This window comes from Falco rusticolus, chromosome 15, assembly GCF_015220075.1.
Source record: "Falco rusticolus isolate bFalRus1 chromosome 15, bFalRus1.pri, whole genome shotgun sequence".
Taxonomy (NCBI): domain Eukaryota; kingdom Metazoa; phylum Chordata; class Aves; order Falconiformes; family Falconidae; genus Falco; species Falco rusticolus.
The window spans coordinates 7,507,425-7,530,303 of NC_051201.1; the positions used below are offsets into that span (position 1 = coordinate 7,507,425).

The 22,879-nt window shown below is 40.9% G+C and overlaps 1 protein-coding gene across 2 annotated transcripts in view; it reads left to right on the forward strand.

Moving 5' to 3' along the window:
- The first annotated feature begins 3,259 nt into the window (after nt 1-3,259).
- The window catches only part of ADAMTS18 (ADAM metallopeptidase with thrombospondin type 1 motif 18), a 79,901-nt gene continuing 60,281 nt past the window's right edge, over nt 3,260-22,879 (forward strand). The window contains exons 1-3 of one of the 2 annotated variants that reach the window (XM_037409559.1): nt 3,260-3,643; nt 3,806-3,884; nt 5,730-6,046. In XM_037409559.1, coding sequence (XP_037265456.1) covers nt 3,542-3,643; nt 3,806-3,884; nt 5,730-6,046 — 498 coding nt within the window. In that variant the 5' untranslated portion in view covers nt 3,260-3,541. Of the gene's footprint in view, nt 3,648-3,805; nt 3,885-5,729; nt 6,047-22,879 lie in introns of both variants that reach the window. The other variant, XM_037409562.1, reaches the window with a different exon arrangement.

Sequence of the window (22,879 nt, forward strand, 5' to 3'; positions counted from 1 at the left end):
ACCAGCTCATTCTAAAGAGGGTCATTATCATTTGTAAAGGGGCTTCCATGAAGACTTCTCTGCAAAGAGTTTAACCCAGCATGTGGTTAATTACCACTCACTATAAATGAAGGCAAAGGGCTTCTGTCCTTCACAGGATTGAAACATTTTCATGAGGATAAACACAAAGAGAGCATAAAGATTGAGCTGGAAGAATCTTATGAAGTGCTTACATGTATCCTGAATAACCCCACAAGTATGTTGTTCTATAAGAAATAGTCACAGAAATGGTCAAGTAGGAATGGACAGTTGCAGAAACTGAATGCTGTTAGCAAAAAACATATCTGCTCTGATTCTACTATGCGTATTCACTCACTATGATGTGACTACCTGATTAAAACAAGCCCTCACTGCACCATTTTCCCATTGGAAGTGCTCTGCTTCCAGGTATCCAATCATATATGATTAAAATATGATATAAATTATTCACATTAATTTCTAGTACAAATATATCTGGAAAAATAATCTAGATTGACAGAGGAAGAGGTGACTGCTGTCAGACAACAGACTCCTGTGAGTCATTCACTCATCTCAGTGGTCACAAATGTCTCATATGATAAAGAATTTGCTTTAACAAAGATGGCAAAACAAACACAATGGCATTTTAATTCAGGGCTTATTTCTTCTGCATGCCTGTCAGTCATGTTACCGATAATGTGAGCTCTGCGCGGTGCTAGACTCTATCACGATGGCCACCACAGCATAGTTCTTGGGGAAAAAAACTCAGTAGAAATCCATGAGAAAAGAGGGATTCAGAATTAGAAAGAATAGAGTTATTAAAAATAGTAATCCATTTTCTCTGATAAGCTGGCAAGTGGAAACAAGAACATGCAATGTGTTTGCATCTGGACATCAAACCAATGGACACTCTGCATGCAGGTGTGATCTGTCTGGAGCGGGTGGATGAGAAACCCTGGTGAAACTGGGGCTGTGCTCTTGTGAGGTTCAGTGTGTTGATGAGGTGATAGTGAAGCAGTAACTCGCTGCTGCTGTAGGGCAACAAGCCCCCTACTATCCCTTGCAGATACGAGAAAAATCGACTTCCTGGGTCATGGCACACAGTGATCTCTTCATGCTGGAGATCCCTCCCCAAGAAGGGTACTGTCTGTACTGCAGAGAAGCTGCAGCTGGGTCTCCATGCTTTCTTGTATTCACTGGTAATGGAGAAATGTAGGTGGAACACAATGCCAATGGGTGGATAGAAACAAGTAAGGGAAGAAAAAGACCAACTGAAAACACAACAAAACTGGTAAGCATGAAAAGTGTTAGGAGCATCTGATCTGACAGCTTAGGGACAATCGAGAAGAGTCCAGTAGCAGACTGTACTGTGGTAATGATTATCTCTGAAGGCATATATGCTTGCTGGTCATCTGAGGTGGGAATTGCTGGGGAGTGGGGGGAGGAAAAACCCCCTCTGACTGCATTGTTTACTACACTGCTGGCTGTGGAGCTTTATTTCTCTAGTGTTTTGCATGGTAACTATGTTTGCACATGGTAACGAGCTGCCTGCAGGATTCTCTGATGTTTATGACCATCACTGCTGGGATCTTGATTGACTCAGGGAGCAAAGTTTGATGTTGTCTGAGCATATTAACTGATCAATGTTGCTGCATACAGGCCAAGAAAGACTGGGGTCCCCTGCCTAATGCCAACTCAGATTTGGATGCATGTCATTTATAGTCATGCAAATCAATGTCACATTCTTTTCTTGTCCTTTGATCATACTCAGAAACTATAAATCCCCAGGGTGAAAACTTAACTGCACAGAAATCAAGAGCAAAACTCCCTTCAGTGGTGCTAGGTTTATGGCGAAAGTTGTCTTCTTTCTTAAACGTTCTTGTAATTGGTAGAGAACTGTATTTATTTCCCTCCCCTCACAGCAAATAAAATGTCAGTCTACGCAGTCAGGTAGTCGACCGAAAACAGTCAAGTTCAGGGTGTTGTGGGCCAATGATAAAAGTAGAGCCCAATAATTTTGTATTTTTCTCCTATTATCTGCAACGCACAGCGTGTTTTATGTGTTCTGCTCCACTGGGACCATCGTAAACTTGTTATTTCATTTGAACATACTCAGTGGGAGGTGACAGGTGCACTATTACAAAAAGATCTTGAAACTTTATCATAATATATTCAGCAAGGTGATAATGTAAAACCTACTGGGAAATAGAGAGAGGTGAAGGAGAAATTCCACACCTGGGGACTTATTTAATGTTTAAAGACAGAAAATGATTTAGAAGGGAAAATATCTCTGATCTGTCTAATCCGCTGCCCCAAACCAGTTACCACGAAACCCCTGGTGCAGGAGGTAGATAGAGGAGATGACCTCCAGCTCACCTCAGCTTCCACTGCGCTCTCCAGCTTGTGTGCCAACTGGAGCAGCAAGGCACTTTAAATCGACACAGCTACCACTTATTTTCATGGTGTGACCTGGGACAAGGGAGATTTTGAGTGAGATTGGACTGACACACACACTGGAAACCCCTCTAGCACAAAAAGGGAGATCATGAGGTGAGGGACACTTCTCCAAGTGTAGCCAAACCCATCAGAAACAAGTTCTGTATTGATTTCCAGCTGGGACCAGTCCCATGCACTTTAATACTTCAGTTTCTGTATAGATTATTTAGATCTTGGATCCTTTACTGAAGCTTTCTGTAGAAGGGAAAGCATAACCAGAACCGACATTGGGGTCAAGACATGTGAGCCACTGTGTGACAGCTCCTTTACAGGCAATATTTAGTAACTGGCCATGGCTATCACAGCTGTGTTTTCTTCTCGGGCATCCTCATCTTCGTTTGATTTGTTTGCTTGCTTTCCCGCGCAGCTACCTTTAAAGATGAAGGAAAATAACCGTGTATTCTCTCCAAGTGAATGGTGCTTTGGAAGCGGAATGGCTAATGCTGGACTCTGCTCCTCCCAGCATCATCACAGAAACTCTGGCCCGCCTGATGAAGGCCCGTGGGTCACCCCCTCCCCCCACTTTTGCACCCCCCCTACCGCGGTGAGGAGTCCCCCGATCTCGGCAGATCGCCCCAGGTGTGCGAGCAGCGGCGCTGCCCGGCTCAGCCCAGCCGCTCCCTTGCTCCCCCCGCGGCCGGGGGGCCGCACGCCACCGCCTTTCCCAGGTGCTGCCCCGCCTGCGCCCGCCAGCCCCGGCCCGGCCCGGCCCCGCCGCCTCTCCATTGGTCCCGCCCGCTCCGCTCCGCTCCGCGTCGCCCCCCGGCCGGCGGCCGCGCCGAGACGCGGCGCCGGAGGCAGCGCTGCCCTGCGGCGGCGGCGGCGGCGGCGGCGGCGGGGGCTTAAAGCGTGCGCGCCGGCGGCGGCGAGGGCGCGCTCACCTGGGCGCCGCTCCATGGGCTCCGCCGCCGCGCACGGCGGGGGCGCGGCGCTGCGAGCCGGCCGCCGGAGCTGCTGCGGGGCAGAGCCCAGGTGACCATGCGGGGGATCCGGGCTCGCCCGCCGCACGCTTCGGGGAGCAGGTAGCACGCCAGGTGCACGGCGGAACATGGACTGTCTCCTGCTTGTCGTCTGGACTTTACCTGTTGCGATTCTCAGCGGCAGATCCATGCAATTCCCGGCTCTCCTGTGGCTTGGAAGCACTGTAAAGGCAGGTCGAGAGCACTTTCTTTTGCAGTTACCTAGTGTACTTTCATACCAGGTTACTGCACAGTTTCTGGTGCCTTGTCTTTCTGCCTTCCCTTGTAAAGTAAATCTCGCCCAATACTCCTTTTTTTCTCTCTTTTTTTTTTTTTTTTCTCTTCTCTTGCAGACCCTTCAGCTGTGCTGCCTCTGTTGCATGTCTCATGCAGCAACTTTAACCAGTGACAGCATCAGTGAATTGAACCATGGTTTGTATAGCTCTTTCTGTCTGTGTATATGAACATTTGCATGGATGCTTTTTTTGGTGGACTGAGCGTTTAAAGGGAAGAAGCCACGGTGTTCGGGGAACATAAAGTAAAAGCAAGTTGGCTGCTGTAAAATAGCTAACTATGGGCAGATATTAACTTTTTAAGCCCTGTGTGCAAAAGCTAAAAGGAACAGTATATAATAGCAAAGCAAATGAATGAGATGGTAAATACATCCACGTTTACATGTGTGTTTAGAAAGATGAATGCGTATGTAGCCACAACAATAAAACCTCATGTTTCTGTTATGGAAGCAATGAGACTAAAGTAATGAAAAGATTTGGGTGGGAGAGCGGAAGAAGCCGTGCAGTGCACGCTAAGGGAGAGCAAACCTGGAGAGAAAAGACTCCCGAGTGAGAGCTCAGGAGCTGTTTGTTCCCAGGTTGCAGAGACTAACACTTAGATGCTGATGACCTGGGGAAGTTTGAAGTGCAGTGTATGCTTTTTATTGGGTGTGAGTGGAAACAAAGTACAACAGGGAACCACACCAGGGTGCAGAAAGGAAAACCGTCTTGCACCCTATCCTCTCCTCGCTGGGGGATTCCCTCTCTCCAGCAGCTGCTTGCATTTTTTGGCCACCAGCCTGCTTAACGTCCTCAGCTTCTGCCGTTGATTAACACCACTTGAGGAAAGTGAAAGCTCTTGATGTATTGTTTCCACTGTCTAAGGAAAAACAACCTATCACTGGTTATGTTTTTGGCTTAACGTGTGACCAATAAAGTCTGTCCAGGCAAAGAGATTGATAGTTTTTGCAACATCTGTTACAACACAAGGAGTGGGTTTTCTTCTTTAGCGGTGGTGTTTCAATTTAGGAAGACAAATGAATTCTTTTACTGTCAAATACATAGACATCTTTAAGTATTCATAAAGCAATACAGCTCAAACACTAAATGGGGCTGGGAAGCAGTTTATTCAGCATAATTACTCATGTAACCAGGAATAGGTGCAAAGTTACTACCTCAGCAAATGGTAAAATTCAGACCCAGCTTCCAGGATACAAGTAATCCCTGTATGGGTTGATCAACAGCAATGGTTATATACTTTAAGCTAGGCACCTGCTTATACAACCAGCTGAATTGTGGCCTGAATCTTTTTCCTTTCTTAGGTGGTTATGAGTAGATCTTGGCCTTCTCACAAATAGTTTCGTAATTTTTCACATACTTTGTCCAAAACAGTAAACTTCTTTGACATGCAATTAGCAATGGCTGACAAAAGGTTATTAGGTAGGATGTAATCTCTTTCTGCTGAAGGTCAGTTACAATTTGAAACCCGGTCTAATCAAGTCACTACAAAGAGATGAGGTCTCACTCAGTTAAGGCATTAATAAATTAATCCTTTAATCCATTTGAGCAAGTGGTACAGTTCTACAAAGTCTCAGTCATGGTTACCCCTACAGTGATGTAATATTTGCTGATTCTTAAGGAAGCAAAAAAAAACCTCTCAGAGTGGCCTTCACATTTGACAGCAATTAATACAGGGGGAGGGGAAAAATCTACAGATCTGCTGGTGATGACAAATGTCTTCAGAAGAGCGATTGTGGGAATGTTCGCAGCTATGCTAGTTAGTCTGTACCTCTCAGTGGGGCAGAAAGGAAACAAACACAGTTTGAGAGCCTGTGTGACTTACAGGGGTAAGACTATACACACATAGCCTGCGGAGCTTTCGGGCCATTCCCTGAATGAGGAAATTGTTCCTGCCATAGTGAAAGCCTGATGCTTACCATGTTAGAATGATGCTTACCTTATTTGTTGGATACAAGAGCTGATGGCTAACTTTTTATCGTTACAGATTATGTATTTGTGACACCTGTCAAAGTGGATTCCAGTGGATCGTACATTTCACATGATGTTTTGCACAGTACTAGGAGAAAGAGATCAACTCAGAGTTCAAAGAGTTCCTTGCACTACAAATTTTCAGCATTTGGACAGGAACTTCACTTAGAACTTAAACCTTCGACCATTTTAAGCAACAGTTTTATTGTCCAGGTACTCGGGAAAGAAGGAGTCTCAAATTCTCAGGAACATGAAATTGAGCAGTGTTTCTACCAGGGATTTATAAGGAATGATAGCACCTCTTCAGTAGCAATATCTACATGTGTAGGCTTGGTAAGTGTTTCTTTAAAAAAAATCAGCATTGAAAATACTTTCATACATGGAATAGTAGCTGAAGGTATGCAATTCATACAATATCCAGGATACATAATCGTATGATATTCACCATTTGGTGATTATCGTAATGCTGCTAGTTACTGTAGCATTTAGCAGAAGAGGTTTAGTTATAGCCAATGAGCTGCATCATGCACTTTTATTTTTCTTATCACAGTCTTTCAAGGAAAGAACCCAAGAAGACTGTCTGGTAGTCCTAGTAATTATCCCATAGCAATTTTCATTTGTTATAGTTCGTGATAGTTTCTACATTTTTTGCTTGCTTTTAAGGAAATTCTCTTCCTGCCTTTGTGTATTACTATGAATAAAGAAAAAATAAATCAATCCATAAGCTTGTGAGAATAAAATATTATACCCAGGTTTGTCAACTGCTTTAAGAAAGGGTGAATTTCCTAGCTCAGCAGGAGTTATGAACCAATTTCCCTTTGTTTCCTTTGACAATTCCAGTTTTATTTGGGTTTGTAATTCTTGATTAGTTGATCTCTTATGGATGTGTTAAATGTTATAGTTGCATTTTTTCCCTTTATGGCTGTCATCCAAGTTCATGAAAAAAATTATTACTCACAAATGGTTTTTTTCAATATACATTTGATAGTGCTTATTGCCAGCAGAGAAGTCTTTACTGATGTAATTCAGAAGAATCATCTACAGAATTAATAGTTATTGATGTTTCTTTAGGCTTAAGCCCTTGCACAGCAATCTTCTGTGGATGTAGATTAAGGCTGTGACATTTACATGTTAGGTATATGAAGCTATCTGTATGCTTTGTGGTTGACTAAGGTCCAGAGGATATGTTGGGTCACCCTCTAGAAATCTGTTTTGCAAAGGCACTTGTCCATAAGGGCTATTAAACTGTGTGACAGGACCAAAAAAGGAGTACTTGAGACACCCAGTGTTTCCTTTGAAATTATAATCAGTGACTTGAGAAGACTGTTCATTAGGGAGAGCTGCTGAATACTGATAACTAGTTGAAGTAGTCTGGATTATATTTTGAATGGTCTACTTGTTTTCTCAGCAAGTTAGAGGAATTAGTATTTTATAGTTCATTTGAACAGTTGCAAATGTGACTTTGGAGCAGGTGCCATGAAATGAAGCTTGCTTTTGTTTTTTGAGCTGTGTTTGTAGTGATGAATTGTTAGTATCAGGTGTGCTTAGTTGTTGCTGTGGCTGCTTGATTTTCACAACTGCTAGCTTTTACCATATTCATTCAGAACAAAAACTGTTTTCACTTGTTGCAGTGCTTGTCTTTTCCTCTAAGAGAAGTGCTCTATCTACACACAGCAGTTACAGTTTGGGTGATCTCCCCCATTTGGTCCCGTTTTGTTTTTTAACATGCTTTATGAGCTAAGTGAAGTTGGGCTTGTTAAGTCTTGTCTGGAGAAGGAAGGTTCAAGTCTGCCTCAGGTCACAGAGAAACAATGTGGTGATCTTAACTGAGACTGAAATGGATCTTTTACCACTGTCTCGACATAGAGATTGTTATGACTGGTAAGCTTCACTTAGAAAAGATCCAGAAACTGATCAAAAGAGAGTAAGTATTGTGGCATGAACAAATTAATTATGGCAGTACGTAGATTATCACCAATTAGAATCTCTGTCTTCCTTTAAGCAGTTCCAAGGTTCAATAGATTTCACTTTAATTTGTTATTTTAAACTGATAAATGAAGTAAACTTTTACTTATAATTATCTCCTGCAGAGTAGGTATCACAAATAAAGTATAATTGTTCCTTTCTCTGTATCCATTTATTACTTTCCGTGCACCTAATGAAGCCCAGGCAAGTTATCAATAGGATTCTTAGTCTTTGAGTTTGCAAGGCTGCCTTCTTAAAAGTGTGTCGTCAGCTGTCTGTAATGACAACTATGTCATTTTTTACTGTGATCCAAATTCAGTAATCATATGTTAAGTCTGGACGCTCTGCTCTGACCAAGAGAACCTTGTGAATAGCTTCTATATCCTCTTTGCACCAACTACTTTTGTCACTTGGTTGCCCTTCTTTCCTATTTGCTTTGTTCACTGCAATTAAACTGAAAGTGGTGTTTCTTCTATATGGTTGGTAGCACTAATCTTTCCATTGTTCCTTTCATTAGCAATAGCTTCTCTACAATAAAACTGCAGTGACCCATTCTTTCAAGCCTGGAACACCACAATGTGATTTGGAAGCAATTGCATTTCAATAGACTACAGGGACTCTTTGATCTAATTTTTTGGATGACCTAGAGTATTCAGTCATTCAGCTGTCTGTTATCTGCCATTGCCTGCAGAGTAGACTTTTGAGAGAGTCTGTATGAAATGGTTTGTTAGGCAGGATGACCTTAACTTAACACTGGAAAGGAGCAAGAATTTGTTGCTTTGGTATAGATCTATTAAGAGATGTGTGTATCTTACTCACGTTTTAATAGCTTGGTTGACAGTAAGGCCCCACATTTTTGTGCTGATTTGTTGATTTGAGACCCAATGTTTCCATCAGTCAACACAATTTTCTTGATGTGTCAGAAGGCAAAACTGGATCTATGCTCTTTATCTGAATAAGTACTCTAATTATATTAATATTTTAGGAGAATGTATAAGTTTGCTATGAGTACTGTCTCTTGCCTTTTCATCATCCAAGTGTTTAGGTACTTTGATTTTTGACAGGAAACTTGCTTTCTTCTGTCTTCTGCTCTCTCCTGCTTCAGTCAGCATCCTTTACTTGCTCTGGAGCATCTGTTAGGCAGCAACAAAGTGTGATTTATTTTTTTTTTTAATGAAATTAACTTCTATCTTCTATGCATGAAATCTTGTTTAGATCTTCCTAAGTGTCTGTTTCACTATCAGGCATTGAGTAATAGCATCAAACTTACTGACAGAGTATGACAGATTTATTAAAATTCAGGTTTACATTGTACATCACACAATGTGCTCAGACTTGCAAAAATTCTCAAAAGACGGATATACTTTGTACATCAATGGCTCAATGAGTTCATTTATGTTTATAAATACAAATTAGTTTCTCTCTCTGGCATCATCTTAGTGTGGCCCAAATAGAAATTAATGCAAAATTTTCAAGTCCTTTCTCCACTCATATATTCATTATTACTTTTAATAGAACTCTTCTGTTACTCCAGCATGCCTTCTTGGAGTTTCCTTCAATCCCTTGTGCTCTCCCAACTGATATATGTGGCCCACTGGTTTGTCTTGCTGCTTCGTCCTCTGCTTGCATTCTCCAAATCAAGCTGTTAATTCTTCCCAAATTCATTTTTTCCCCCAAAACTCCTGACTTGAGCTGATTCTTATTCTAATTATATGTTTTTACTACTACTATTATTTAGTAATATGTTCTTACTTATAATTGCCTTTAGCTATCTAATTGGGAGGGAGACTATGCCAAATCCACAGAATGTTGGGTTTTTTAAGTTTTTCTGAAGGAGGTGGTGCTGGCCACTGTTAGAGTAAGAAATTGTTTTCAGGACTTAGCATGGTCATATCTGTTTTCCTACCTCATTCCTTTTGCCCATTCTTATCCACATGTTGTGCTATGTCATCTTCATTAAAACCGGATGATCTATTATAGGTTCACCATCTTTAACTCCACTTTCATGATGACATTGTCTCTAAAAGCCTTACTGCTTGCTGTCTTCCTTGTCTGTGTATAAACTGAGTGTTGCCTCTCTTTATATGCTAGTTTTTGTCTCTTTTCTGTCTCCTTATGTTATGTCTATGTATACATAATCACTCTTGTATAAAGTGAGGTGTTTGCAGTCACACAGTAAATCAGGGTAAAATACAAGAGAACCCCAGAGTTCTCAGTAGTCCAGCTGTGTTTTAGAGACATTCTTAAAAGTAATTTATAACTGTGCATTTAGGAGAGGTCACATTCCCCTTGTGAACAAGAACTCTCACTTACAAAGTCAAACAAGTTCACAGTATAGTCCAATACACAACGTAGAAAATAGTGAACATAATGAATGAGTAATCTATTATATAGGATTTGTGGGGGTGATGTTGCTGTTTTATGGAGGAGACAGGTGAGGGCATATAGTAAGTGCAAAACATGTGCCCGGAGGAAAGAAACAGACATACAACAGAAAGAAACTCGTTCTACCATTACATCACAGAGGATACATGCATGTGTATTTTGGGTCAGAGAGAAAATGAGTACAGTTCAGTGGAACAGTTCAGGTCCTTTAAAACTACATGATACACAGTTTTATTGTTCAGGCCAAATTTAGCCCTAAACAACACACTACATGGAGGCCTGAGAGGCTGCACCTGCTTACGCTAGAGGTGGATGCGGGCCATTCTCTCCCTTGTATTTATGTATCTCAATTAAAAGAGTGGAGTCAGCTTCATGTACTAGCTAGTGCCCTCCTTTGTTTTTGGTAAGATGTGATCGAATCTTTCATTATAAGGGGCCTCTTTCTCTTGTCTCAAGTTCTGTTATGTTTGTTAGTGTCTAGTCAAGGGAAGAGAAAGAAGAGAGAAGGATGAATCATGTTACACTCACTGAGCTGTCAGAGGAGTCTACAACTGGAAAAAGGGTTAGATGCAGCACTGAGAGATAAACAGGAGATGCATTAATTCAATGGAAGTTGTGTGTGCATGTCTGAGGGCAGGACTTTGTGCTCAAAGTATCAAAGAAGCCACAAAATTAAAGCTTCTTAATGCAGTCTGGCCACCAAAGAGGCAGGCAGGCTAGGCAATTCATATACCCATTCTTTGTAGTCATTTAATTGCACCCTGTATTAGCATTAAGTTCATGCTAACAACAGCCTCTTATTCCTAGAGCTCACACTTTAAGTCCAATTAAATATGTTAAGACAAATCCCAAGGTTCTTATGCAGACAAACTCCCATCAAAATCAGTAAGCCAGACTGCTGGTAAAAGTACAAAATAATTGCCGTTTGCAATGAGGTTCCTTTAGAAACCTACAGCTGTAAAAATAGGACAAGATTTGGCCCACTGGGACCCTGAAGAAAAACTAAGTATAGAACTGGTGATTTGACTTATTCTCAAAACTATTTTTGGTCTGCCCACAAGCCAATATACAAATTCTACATCTTCTGCCATTATACCAGCACAACATGAACAGCATCTGGTGTATGAGTTCTTTGACTTTCTTTATATTCGCACACCATTACATCTCCATTCTTTATAAAACACAAACTGTGTTTTACAAGTTCATAATTTTTTCCACTGTTTTGATGGACATTTTGCCATAATATGGTAACGATGAAAATAAAACGAAAATACAGGAAAATGAGGTGACAATCAGGAAAAGCCATATTCTTGAAGATATTTTGAATTCTAGTAGACAGATACAAGACACTGTTTCTAGTCTCTGCATTGAATTGACTGTTGATGAATTGTGTGATTAGATTATTGATTGCCCTTCTCCATATCTGTCTGATAAGTTTTATGTTTTACTCCAACTTTAGCTCTGCAAGACATAGACAGTTTTATCCCAGGCATTTTGACCCTACTGATTCCTGAATGGGTGAGAAATGGAGTTGAAGAGGATTAATGATGGAGAAATAATCTGCTTCTGCAGACAGGAAAAGTAATAGAGGTTGCATTTCCTCCAGTTTTTATATTGAAAAATTGAAAACCTGGAACATACGTGGAGGAATTACTACGTGACTGAGAGCACTTTGGCTCCATCAGCCTGACCACAGTGGGCTGTGGATGCCAAACAGCTTACAAGAGTGCCCACAGGAGCTGGTCCTCTCAGTCATTTTCCCCTGTTCCGTTCCTGCTTAGCTGGCAGGAAGAGCATGGAAATTGTTTGCTTGTCTATTTCAAACCAGACTTCAGGCTCTTGGGAGCACCGCTGCTTGCACCCATAAAGTAGTTCCAGAAGCAGAGAGCCATCCATTTGTACATAGATCTGCAGGTCATCCTGGCCTTTCTTGTTAAGCAGCAGTGTTATCATGGTTTCTAAAGGAATTAGTGGACTCCCTCTATACTTGAAACATCAGCACTTTTCTTGCTGTAGCAAAGTCTTTCCATAAAGCTTAGTTCCCACACTTCCCCTACTCCGTAAGAGAGAAGCTTATAGTCAGATGCCTTCGTAAGGGTCAGGAGAGAATGACCTGTCTGCACAGACTTGACCTCTTCATAACAGGATGCCTTTGATGTAAATGAGGATTTTTATTTTAAGCGCCACTATTTTCATTTGGACTGTACCATCTCTGCTGCCGAGATGCAACATAGTCTCTTTTGCACAGCTGTGAACTGCTGAACGTCTGAAGTATTTCTCTTTCTAGAGGCAGATTCTAATAACTAATAGCAGCTTTTAGTCGCTAATAATTAACCTAGACAAGATTTTCTTTCTGTCATTTTCCTCTTCTTTCTCCACTTCAGAGGTGTTTGAAGAAGATACTAGGTTTGCAGACCAGGAGTGTAAAGGCTTTTATTTACCCAAAACACAATGACAGTCTGTGAAACTAGTTCAAATCCAACTCAAGCAGCCCACTCCTAGAGCTCTGTACCTGACACATAGCTGTAGAGTGGAAATCACATGAGTGTCTTGGCTGTGCCCTGGCCCTGCTGCACAGTCCACTTAATTTGAGCAAACAGTGGTATCAGAACTGTTCTTAAACTGTTTTGGTTGTTTTTTTCCCGCCAAGCTTACTCCCTCCTTAGCCTCTCTGCAAAACCAGTGCTCTGATTATAAATGACAGCTGTGTGATTTGCACACTTGTACTTGGTTGGGAACTTTGTTTCAACAAAGGCTGCCCAGTTACAACTGGTCTGAATCATCACTGGGAGTTTGTTACCAGCTCTCTAAGTCCCTCAGTCATTTTGGCACCTACTGTTTTTGTGTGTCACAGCTGTGTTTAAGTCTACAAGATATTTAAGATGATAATGTTTTCTAATTTGCAACTGTTTAGGGAAGGGTTTGTGTTTCTGATGCACGGCATGTCCCATACTCTTCGAAAGAGATGGTAGATTGATCACTGGGACTGCTGTCCAGTACTGCCAACAGTGAGAAAAGGGTGGAGGTCTGAAGACTGTTTTCAGTCAACTGTCTGTGGTTTTGAAATTTGCCATCCATGGATGGAGGCAAGATAAAAGCTGGGACCATGCTAGACAAAGCCATCAAGAGCTGTGATGCCAATAATGTATTAGTCAATTCTCTAAGACAGTTTTAGAGCTATCTGTATCTGATTTCATTCCCTCCTGAGCGTCAGTAATGTTGTTGGCTAATAGATATATAGCTGTCTAGGGATTTCCTAGAAAATACCTGCTTTCACTTTTTGGAAGCTGCAATGTCAAGTGATAACCCAATAGCAGCCCTACCCCCACTAAAGTCAGCAGCCTTTTTGGTCATCAGAATTGTTCCCTCTGACTTGACTCCTGACCAAATACAAAAGCTGTTAGCTCTATGTGCCTCACTTTGTAATGGCCTTCTCACAGTGAGCTGGCAGGACAGGGGTTAAACTTAGTTATCGCTGCAGTGAGAGGTAGCAGTGGAGCTACAGTGAATTTTATCAGCTGAAACTTGGACTTCGATATCTTTTTTTCTAAAACCCAGTGATTTGGTGTTAGGAAGGCTCTGAATAGTCCTTAAATGGTATCTGAATTGAACTTTAATGGATAATTACATTACAAACAAGGTTTTCCTCTGTCTTTTTGATCATGTCACTGGGAGCAGAAATGTTGGTTCTTTCTTGCCTTTTCTTATCCTGTTTTAATCCCAGTTCTGTTGCTGCAGGTCTACCATAAATTACAGTATGCTAAAGGAATTTCCCATTGATTTGCTCTGACAGTGATTTGACCAGCTATGTGAATAGCTGATGGAAGCAGAACTTATCCTTGGTTCAGACAGTACAGCATTGACTAAAGCTTCAAGGTAAACATTTACGGAAGAAACCTGAAATCATAATGCCTTGCAGCTCAGCACAATTTACAAACATGTATTAATTAAGCATCAGTAGTGGCTTTACTGTGTGTTAGATGAGAACAGCATCCTGGCTTATAATAGGCTGACATCGGTAACCTTTTACTGTTTATCATGCTCGGAAGTCACTAAGAATGAGGGTGAAGAAATGTCAAATAATCAGGTCATATGCAAGTGAATGAGTCTTGATGGTTGAAGCTCAGTACCGTGGGAACCATTATTGTCCAGAGTAATTTCTGGAACATGCAAGTTAATTTCTTTTTTACAATGTTAGTTCATAAGCTAGGGAAATCTGCAAACAAGTTGTGTAGTCAGATGAAAGCCTTTTCCTGAATCTTGTGTATGGCTGCCCAGCTAGTTCCTGCCAAAAAATAGCAAAAGTAAAAAGTTTGATGACAAAGATAATAGGTCTTGAAGTTATTCTTGCTGGAATAACAAGGCCCAGCACAAACTTGCTTAACAGAAGAGGAAGCTGAGGCAATAAAGTGATATTTACTTGCACAGACAATAGGGCATTGCCTTTTCACTCTTCTGTGGCATTACCATTTCTAGCTGCTTCACTATGTACACAGCGCACTCATGGCTTTATTCTTTGAGGACTGGATTCTTGCTGTTCACAGTGGGATCACTTGAATACTTGTGCCTGCCTGCCTAATATATGTTAATTGAAGGACTTTTGTGTCTCAACATCTTTATTAATATTAATGATATGAGATTTTTAATGGACCTATGCAAAATATGCTTGACCTAGCTTGAGCCCTCACTTTTGTTTTTATACTCTGCAGCACAGTGTGACTTCCAACTAATTTAAGAATGTAATACTATATTCTGTGGCAGAATACACAAAATAATGAAACGTAGATTACTCTTCAGAGCTGCAGTTTCTGTGCCATGAGATATAGAATTTATATAACACCAGAATATAATTAGGTTTTTTAAATCTTGAAATTAAAAACAGATTTGCTTTTTCTTTATGCAAATTATTGCACTTCAGTAAAAAGAGTGAGCATTTTAAAATAATTCTATCTTGAGCAGGCTTGTCTTATGCCACACGCGTTCTTTTTTTAGGAAGAAGTCATCAAAACAGTTAAGTCTATTAGGCTAGACTAAACCTCAAGAAATATTTCAAGTCAATATTGTAATTGAGGTGTAAGCTGGTCATGGTAAGGGATAGGTGTAAGTGCTGTGACACAGTATTGGAGAAGAAAGTCTAAACTGTTCTAAAAATCTGGCTACCCAGTTTGATTTCCTGCTAACACTTGACAAAAGTCATGCTATTTGTTTTGTTGAATACAAGTATAAATTAGATGTTTAAATACCAATCTTGGGCTAGGGCTGAGGTGAATTTTTTGCAGCCCACTGTGAATGATTACAGTAGGGCCAAGTAAAATGCTTCTGTCACTTTTGCACTTTTTTTGCTACTTTGTCTAACAAAGGATCATTTGTTATATTCTGCTCTATGTTACATTGTTTGCAATAGATGGCTGTGAAATCACTGTAGAGACCAGCCTACTACAGCAGTATCTCCAGCCTCCAGTAGGTTTTCCCGGTTTGCTGGCTTCTCTTCATGCTACAAACCACGCTGAAGGCCATATGGATATTTTTTTTTCCCACTCCCAGCATCATGTACTGATGATCAGATAGTTATCTTGCCTCTAGCGGCAAAAGCTTGAGCAAAGGGGTGGAAAAAGGACAATTTGCAGGCTGAGACTGAAGTGAGCAGCTGATGTCTACTGATTTGTGCAGCACAATATCTTCCACTCTCATTAACAGGTATTTGCTGATTCATGGGCTTCATCTAAAGCTCGTAGTGAATAAAAAGTTTTATGCTGGCTGCTTTAGATCAGAAACTGGCCTCAGGAGCCTTTTCTTCCTCCCTGCATCATCTTGGCCTTTGAGTCAAGAGGCACACCATTTCTTTGGGAAACATTACTCCAATTACTATGTCGTTTAGAAAGACATTTTGCAAATGGAGAGTACCACTGGCTCGTCAAGAAACTGAAGCATGTCTGCTGCTACTGGCAGGCCCCAAAACACATCTTGTAAGTAATCCAAGGTGGTGCTGTATAATCAAATTTCACTGAATCAGAAGTGAGGTGGAAGAAAACAGCCTACTTGAAGGGCAAAGAAACCCATCTGCAGACTGACCCTATGCTGTTCTTATGGACCACTTGGACTAGTAACAGCCAGGAGTGAAATGAGGCAGGAGTTCAGGCAGTTTCCCAGAGAACCAGCTGCTGCTACTACTGCTAGAAAACACACTGAAGTGCTTGGCATCTGGTGCCTGCAGCTGCCAGATACATTTCGGTGTACTAATGCCAACTGTTTTCATTCTGCTGTGCTGCCAGAGTATTGTGACAATGAAGGAGTGAGTGAAGCAAGATGGCCATCAAAAAATGTGAGGTCAAGAGTAAATGTAAAGAGGTTACTTGGCCTAATCCCAATCAAGTCCTGATTAAGTCAAGTCTGATATTGGGAGTAAAAGAAGAAAGTAGCTTTTGAGGCTTGTTTCCCTTGTTAGACAGGAGATGGACTTCACAGTTTTTGATCTACAAAAATTTGTAAGGATATTATCACTTGTTATCCTGGGGACACCTGTAGGAGGCAAGACCTCGTTCATCATCTGCTCTTGGTAGGAGAGCTGAATAATTGCAGAGCGGAGAACATGTAGTCTGTTACATAGAAATAGTTAATTGAGTCCTCTGATTTCTGTGATTCCTCTGCTTACCAGAGAGTCCTGGGTGGTCATTTTAACTGCCTGAAGCACAGTGTGTCCTGCAGGTCTCACTTAATGAAGACCATGCATGAACCCAAATACCGGGTGGGAGCTGTGACAGAACAGCATACAGTTGGTGCCATGTGCATTGAACATCAGACTAATGGTATGGTGAGAAAGGCTTGCTTTCTCCATCAGCCTGTGTGACAGATGAAATACCAATGGCAAGACAATCTGGATCAGTAGCTGAATCGGAAAGAGAGGCTGATGCATAGGCAGTTGAGGCTGGGAACAAAAATGTGCCAGACTTTGGTTTGGCCCATGAATATTGCACTGGTTCTATTCACAGGTTCTCAACTTTTGGCTGCCATGAGCAGTTTATTTTTGTTGTAATTTTCCAAGTGTTTCTTGAAAACTAGCTTTCTGGTGCACAGAATAGCACCACAACACTAAATTAGTTAAAGTAGCTTGAGGGCTGAGGGAATAGTATATTTTTTGTTGTTGTTGTGGCTGTTCACATTATGTATTTAATCATTTTAAGATTAGTGTTTGGGAAAGTCAGGAAGATGCCATAATGTGAGAAACAAAATGGAAATGTTGTTCACCCAGAATGAAGGTCTGTCTTCTGCAAACTGGCATTTGTGCATAGCAAAGGTTACTCTACCTCCACACCCCACTGCTCTGTTGGGTGGTTGTGGTTTAACAGAAGATGTAGAGCATTCCCCCATGGGGCTGTGTTTCCTGCTTACTGTCAGCCTGCTCTGAATGGTGCCCATGTGCTCCAAGCTACCTCCATGGGTCTGCCACATACCCTTAATGAAAACTTAGCCTCTAGACCTGACTTTTTGCATTTTACTTGCCAATGAAAAGGAAGATAAATTTATATATACATACATATCTATACCAATGCACTGAACTGGTACCAGTCCTCTAATCTTGATTTTACAAAGGACAGTGCAAGTCAGTGTCCATTGTCTGTGAAATATTAATATATTTGTATTTCTATAAAGTTGCATAAGGCAATGCTCTTTACAGTTGTTGTCTCTTCTGCCATTCAAAACTATATTATGCGCTAGCAAAATAGTAATTATCATTTAAATTAACACCTTCATGTTTCTTCCAGGAAGGGACTTAAATTTTAAATTTTAAAGAGAAGGTTGAAGTGATTTGTCTCTTATTTTTATAGTAAGTGGATGGATGTAGGGTTATGGCAAAAAAATGTTAATGTAGAGGATGTATATCAGTCTTGCATGACTTCTGTCATTGTATGTTAGTATATGTTAAAGGAATTAGTCACTAGAAGTCTATAAATTATCTTATAAAATTTATTTACTCTTTTAAAAAATCAAATTCATTTCGGATAGGTGAGATTTGGAGAATTAGTACAAATAACATGAAAAACTACGGAAGTTCCATGTCCTATTCTCATCCTTTTGAGGGGTTCAGTGGAAGTGTGTAAAGAGAAGCTCTGGACAGGGGTGATTAAATGTGGAATCTTGTGCTGAAACTATTCCAACAGGATGGGGAGTGTAGTTTAAAAGCTCTCTTATCTTACCAGCATTCTTGTGCGTGCTAGCTTTCCACAGCAAGATGTTTGATTGATTCATAGCAACTGATGGGCAGTTTAAAATTACAAAGCTTTCAATTTCTTTGTTCCTGATAGTTAAAGAGGGTGGGCATTTCCTGATTATACGGTATACATTGAAAATATTTAAGTTCCCTATGGTGCTATTTGTGACTAATTTACTTCCACAGCACATTAACACTGCTGGTTTTATGCTGTGGGAGTGTATAGTGTAACACGCTGTGAAGAGAGGAAATGTTTCACAACAAGAGGTCCTTCTGGCTTTTCCTTTCTTTACATTACCACCTGGAAAGAAGAAAAGGTGGAGTAAATGACTGATGATCCAGATGGATTGCATAGCTATGACACATTTAGCTGGGCAAGTTCACACTGAGAAGTGGCAGGATTGCACTTTAACTCCTGGAAGCGTATATAATCTTATGTAGGAAGATGTGTAGGCACAAAAAGAGCTTGCCTACCTTCATGCTAGTAGTCTTTTGGCAGGCAGTGCCCCTTTAGTGGCCACTGAGCAGCCAGATTGTTTCGTGGAAAAGTCAGGGATACACGAATGTGAGGGATAGGGGCTTGAGGACAGGGTCTAGCAGAGAAGTTAGAATCTGAGAATGATAAATCAGTGGCTCTGTGAGTGACATGGAGCTTCAGAAAGACTCGGAGTGGGAGGACCATGTTTTTCACTTTTCATGTTCGCTTTTCTAATCCTTGCCTATGAAAATAGAAAAATTATCTCTTGTATATGGGAGCTGGTGTGGTTTGATGCGCTACTTATTTGACTCATTGAGCACTTCTCAGCACACAAAGGGTATCCTGATTTCTAAGTAAGGGCTTATGATGCTACAGCAGCTAAGCTGTGCAGCACTTATTAAAGGAATGTGTCTTTGAACTCGGGTTATGCCTGGAGTCCACAGAGAGCAGCCACTGGCTGCAGTGTGGCATGGAGCAAACTCACGTCTCGTGTTCTGTGGTGTCAGGATGCAGCAGAGCGCACACTCAGGCCCTGGGACTAGGAACTACCTATGAGACTGAAGTGTCTGTAACTCACACATTTTCCTGATGTCCCAGAGCCTCTGTGACCCTGACAGCACATTCCTCTTGGGGCTTTTTTCTTAACCTATGCTTAACCTGACCTTTGCTTAACCTACTGCTCAGTAGATTCATTGCAGAAAGTAGGTCAGGCTGCTTAGGAAATTTTGTCTCCTAAATCTCCTGCTACTTTTTTTTTTTATTATCCTTTTATAACTGCAGTGTGATGGGCAGCCAACAAATTCCATGTAATTGTATCTTCCTTGACTTTACTGCATTTTTATTTCAATGAGAAGGCCTATAGTGTTTAACATAATGGCAGCATCTGTGGTGATAAATTTCTAGATTTCTTGAACCAATTTAATATAAATACTATCTCATAGAAGAAAATGTTGCTTTCAGGCACAACCTTCCCTTTGTCACTTTATCTTTCCTATTTCCTGGGATCTCAGAGATCATCACAGTGTTACTTAGGTTTTTGGTGCTCCACCAAATACATTTTGAGAGCTTAGTATGTAAGGTAGTGCACTGAAAACACTCTACTGTACAAATGCTTTCATGAAGAAAGGCTATTAACTTTATTGAAAATCACAGCAAATGGTGCTTGCTGACCCAGCAAAGCTCTCCCTTCTTGCATCAGTTCCTGGGGGACTCTGTTGAAATGGGAACCTTTATGTCCTCTCCTCAGCTGCTGCTTTGTCCTCTGTTCTTATTTCTGATTCTCAGAGGTGTGTAATACAACTGACTTCTTCAGTGAAAAGATGTAAGAGACTGCTCCCACACCATCTTTCATACTTTTCTTAAGACTCTTTCCTGCTAAAGTGTCACATGATTGACAGGCTTATACTAAAGTCTCCTTTTGCAAAATGAGTGTAACCTTTCATGACCAGTTTAGTTCTGCAGGCCTACTCAGTAAGTACAAGTCAAACATGGATCTGAATACTTGGAAAATGTTGTGTCCACATACTGGTTTAGACTTCTACGTTGTACCTTGACCCTGTCAGTAGACAGGATGTCAGGAGATGTAAATTGATTTATTGGGTTGAATAATGGATTTACTGTACTTATGCTGAAAATCTGGACCAATATTAAGATAGTATTACTGTTTCCGCTTTAAGACAGTCATGGCATAGTGCTTTATTTCATACCAGATCGGGACCTTTTTGTGGTAGTTTTTGCATGTCATCACAGGGTTTTTTACTACAGAGATTTCTGTAGTTAGAAAATTGTACTGAAAATTACTTCTCATCAAACTTTCATTTATAATAGTACTAAAAACTTTTCCAGTCTGGGACAAATCCACCCAAATTTCCTGCTTTTAATTTCAGTACAGTTACGTACTGAACACTAGCAGAGCAGTTATAGCATGCTCACCTTTGTGCATCATTCCCTTAAAATAGAAACATAGGCCAACTTGTGGGAGAGACGAGTGTGAATGAATGTGCAGTTTTAAAGCAGGGCAAGGATTAATGCAGTATGTCTGAGCACTGCTGATTGGTAGCATTTGGCTACAAGTAGGAAAGCAAAGAGTCTTTGGACCTGTGTTATATTTGGCAATATAATATTCTGAAGGAAGGTTTCATGGCTTTAAATGCTACCAACAAATATGAGGCTTTTTCATGACATGCAATATAGACGTAAGTTACTACATTAATCTTAGCAAATAACTAACTTATTCAAATGCCCATTTTTAACTAAGATCTGGATGCTAAGGATGTTTGTATAGTTTGTATGGTTATCTAAATGTTACATCGAGTTGCTGTTGTACAGGTTTCTTAAAGTTCTGAAAAACTGAGAAAAGGATGAGGTCTTGTTTTAACTGAGTGAATCTTTGCGACGCTGCTGCCCTGTGCTTCAGGTTTAATAGTATGAATTACATTCCATGTTTTACTGAATTGCCATTTCCTGGAAAAAAAAAATGTGGTTCAGACACACCTAGGCTGCTGTCCTGTTTAGAAGAGGCAATTACAGCAAAAGAGAAGATGAAATTTATTTCCTCCTCCCCCTTTCACAGTGATGCCAAGTAGCTATGCTTTATAGGCATGTAAAAACCAGAAAGCATTATAGCAAGGGAATTCCTAGTTATGAGCAAACTTACCAACCTTCTCAGACTCCAGTAAACATGACTGCATATTTCTGGGTCACATACCATGTAGCATAGTTGTTCCTATGATGTGCCAAGGGACAGATAATGGGCAGAGACCTGTTTGCGGAATGTGTCTTTGAACAGGGCACTTTCTGGCATGGATCCCTGCCAGGTGGCACATACCTAGCTATCTTGCCACCTTCTGTGCGTAGTGCAACTGGTCACCTGATTGCAGCTCAAGCTACTGAGTGACATCCTGAAGGCCAGGCTGCAGCTTATAGTGAGGAAGATAGAGGCATTTGAATAGAACAGCCCAACTAGGATCAAATGTGAGCCTTCACAAGTCTCTCTTGAGCATTTAATGGGTTAATTACAAAATCCTGCTTATAAAACTGAGAAACAAGGCACAGAGAAGCTGACTTGCTGAAGAACCGGGAGTTTAATCCAGATAACCCAGACGCCAGCTTGACAATCTTACTCTTGGGCCATCTTTACTTCTTGTTTTCCATTCCCTTAAAGGCCTAAGCTCTTTTGTTCACCTCCCTTTCTCCTTCCCACATAGATATTTCAACATATGTATATGTCTGTGTATGTGGAATATCAGCAAAGCTGATACTTTGCTCCCTACAGAGTTCCTTGTGACCACTCTCTCATGTAACTAATCCATAGCAATGTATACTGCAACAAGGAAAATTAAAAGGTTGGGAACCACTGACCTAACTTCTTAGTAAGCAATACAGCTGGCAATCAGATGTAACCTGAGCTCCTCGTTATTGGAGCTGCCTGAGCTATTCATAGCAAAGTAAAATTGCTATGGGAATTGAGCTGGATTTATTTTGTTTGAATGCAAATTATCCCAGGTCAGACAGGCTCAGATCTTCTGCCCCCTTCAAATTCATTTGCATCAGCTCTGCCAGGGTGAAGCTGGAGGATCTTTGCTGGGGAAAAGTGGGTATGGATAGTGAACTGCCACTGCCTAGACCATTTGCTCTGGGGCTTTGATGCAGTCCATGTAAGTGACTCTGAAGCCAAGACCTCTGATCAGAGTGAAGGGTCTACCATCGGCTAGCCCTATGTGGTGTCCAAGTGCATTAGGTAAGTCGCTCTCTCTCATGGCTGCAACTTCATCAGGGTATCTTGTAAGGAACAGGAGTCTTTCGCACTTATCTGCCGCTCTCACTCATGATTCTGAAAGGTCCAGCTGCCAAAGTCCCATCATCACAGGACAAGCTGTTTTCACTAAAAAAACACCAGAAGTTTGATAAAAGGTAAAAAACTTCTATAAAACTCATTTGAAAATGGTTCAAGAAATCAGAAAGAAAATAAAACACCAAAGTCTTTTGGCATTATTTTAAAAAAAAATCTCAATTTATAGTGTTGTTTCCTGCAAGGCCTGATTCATGACTTTTAATGTTTGGAGTTGTGTGTCTGATAGGGAGGAATGTTCCTGATCAGAAACACTCAAGCAAGCATCTGTTAATGCTA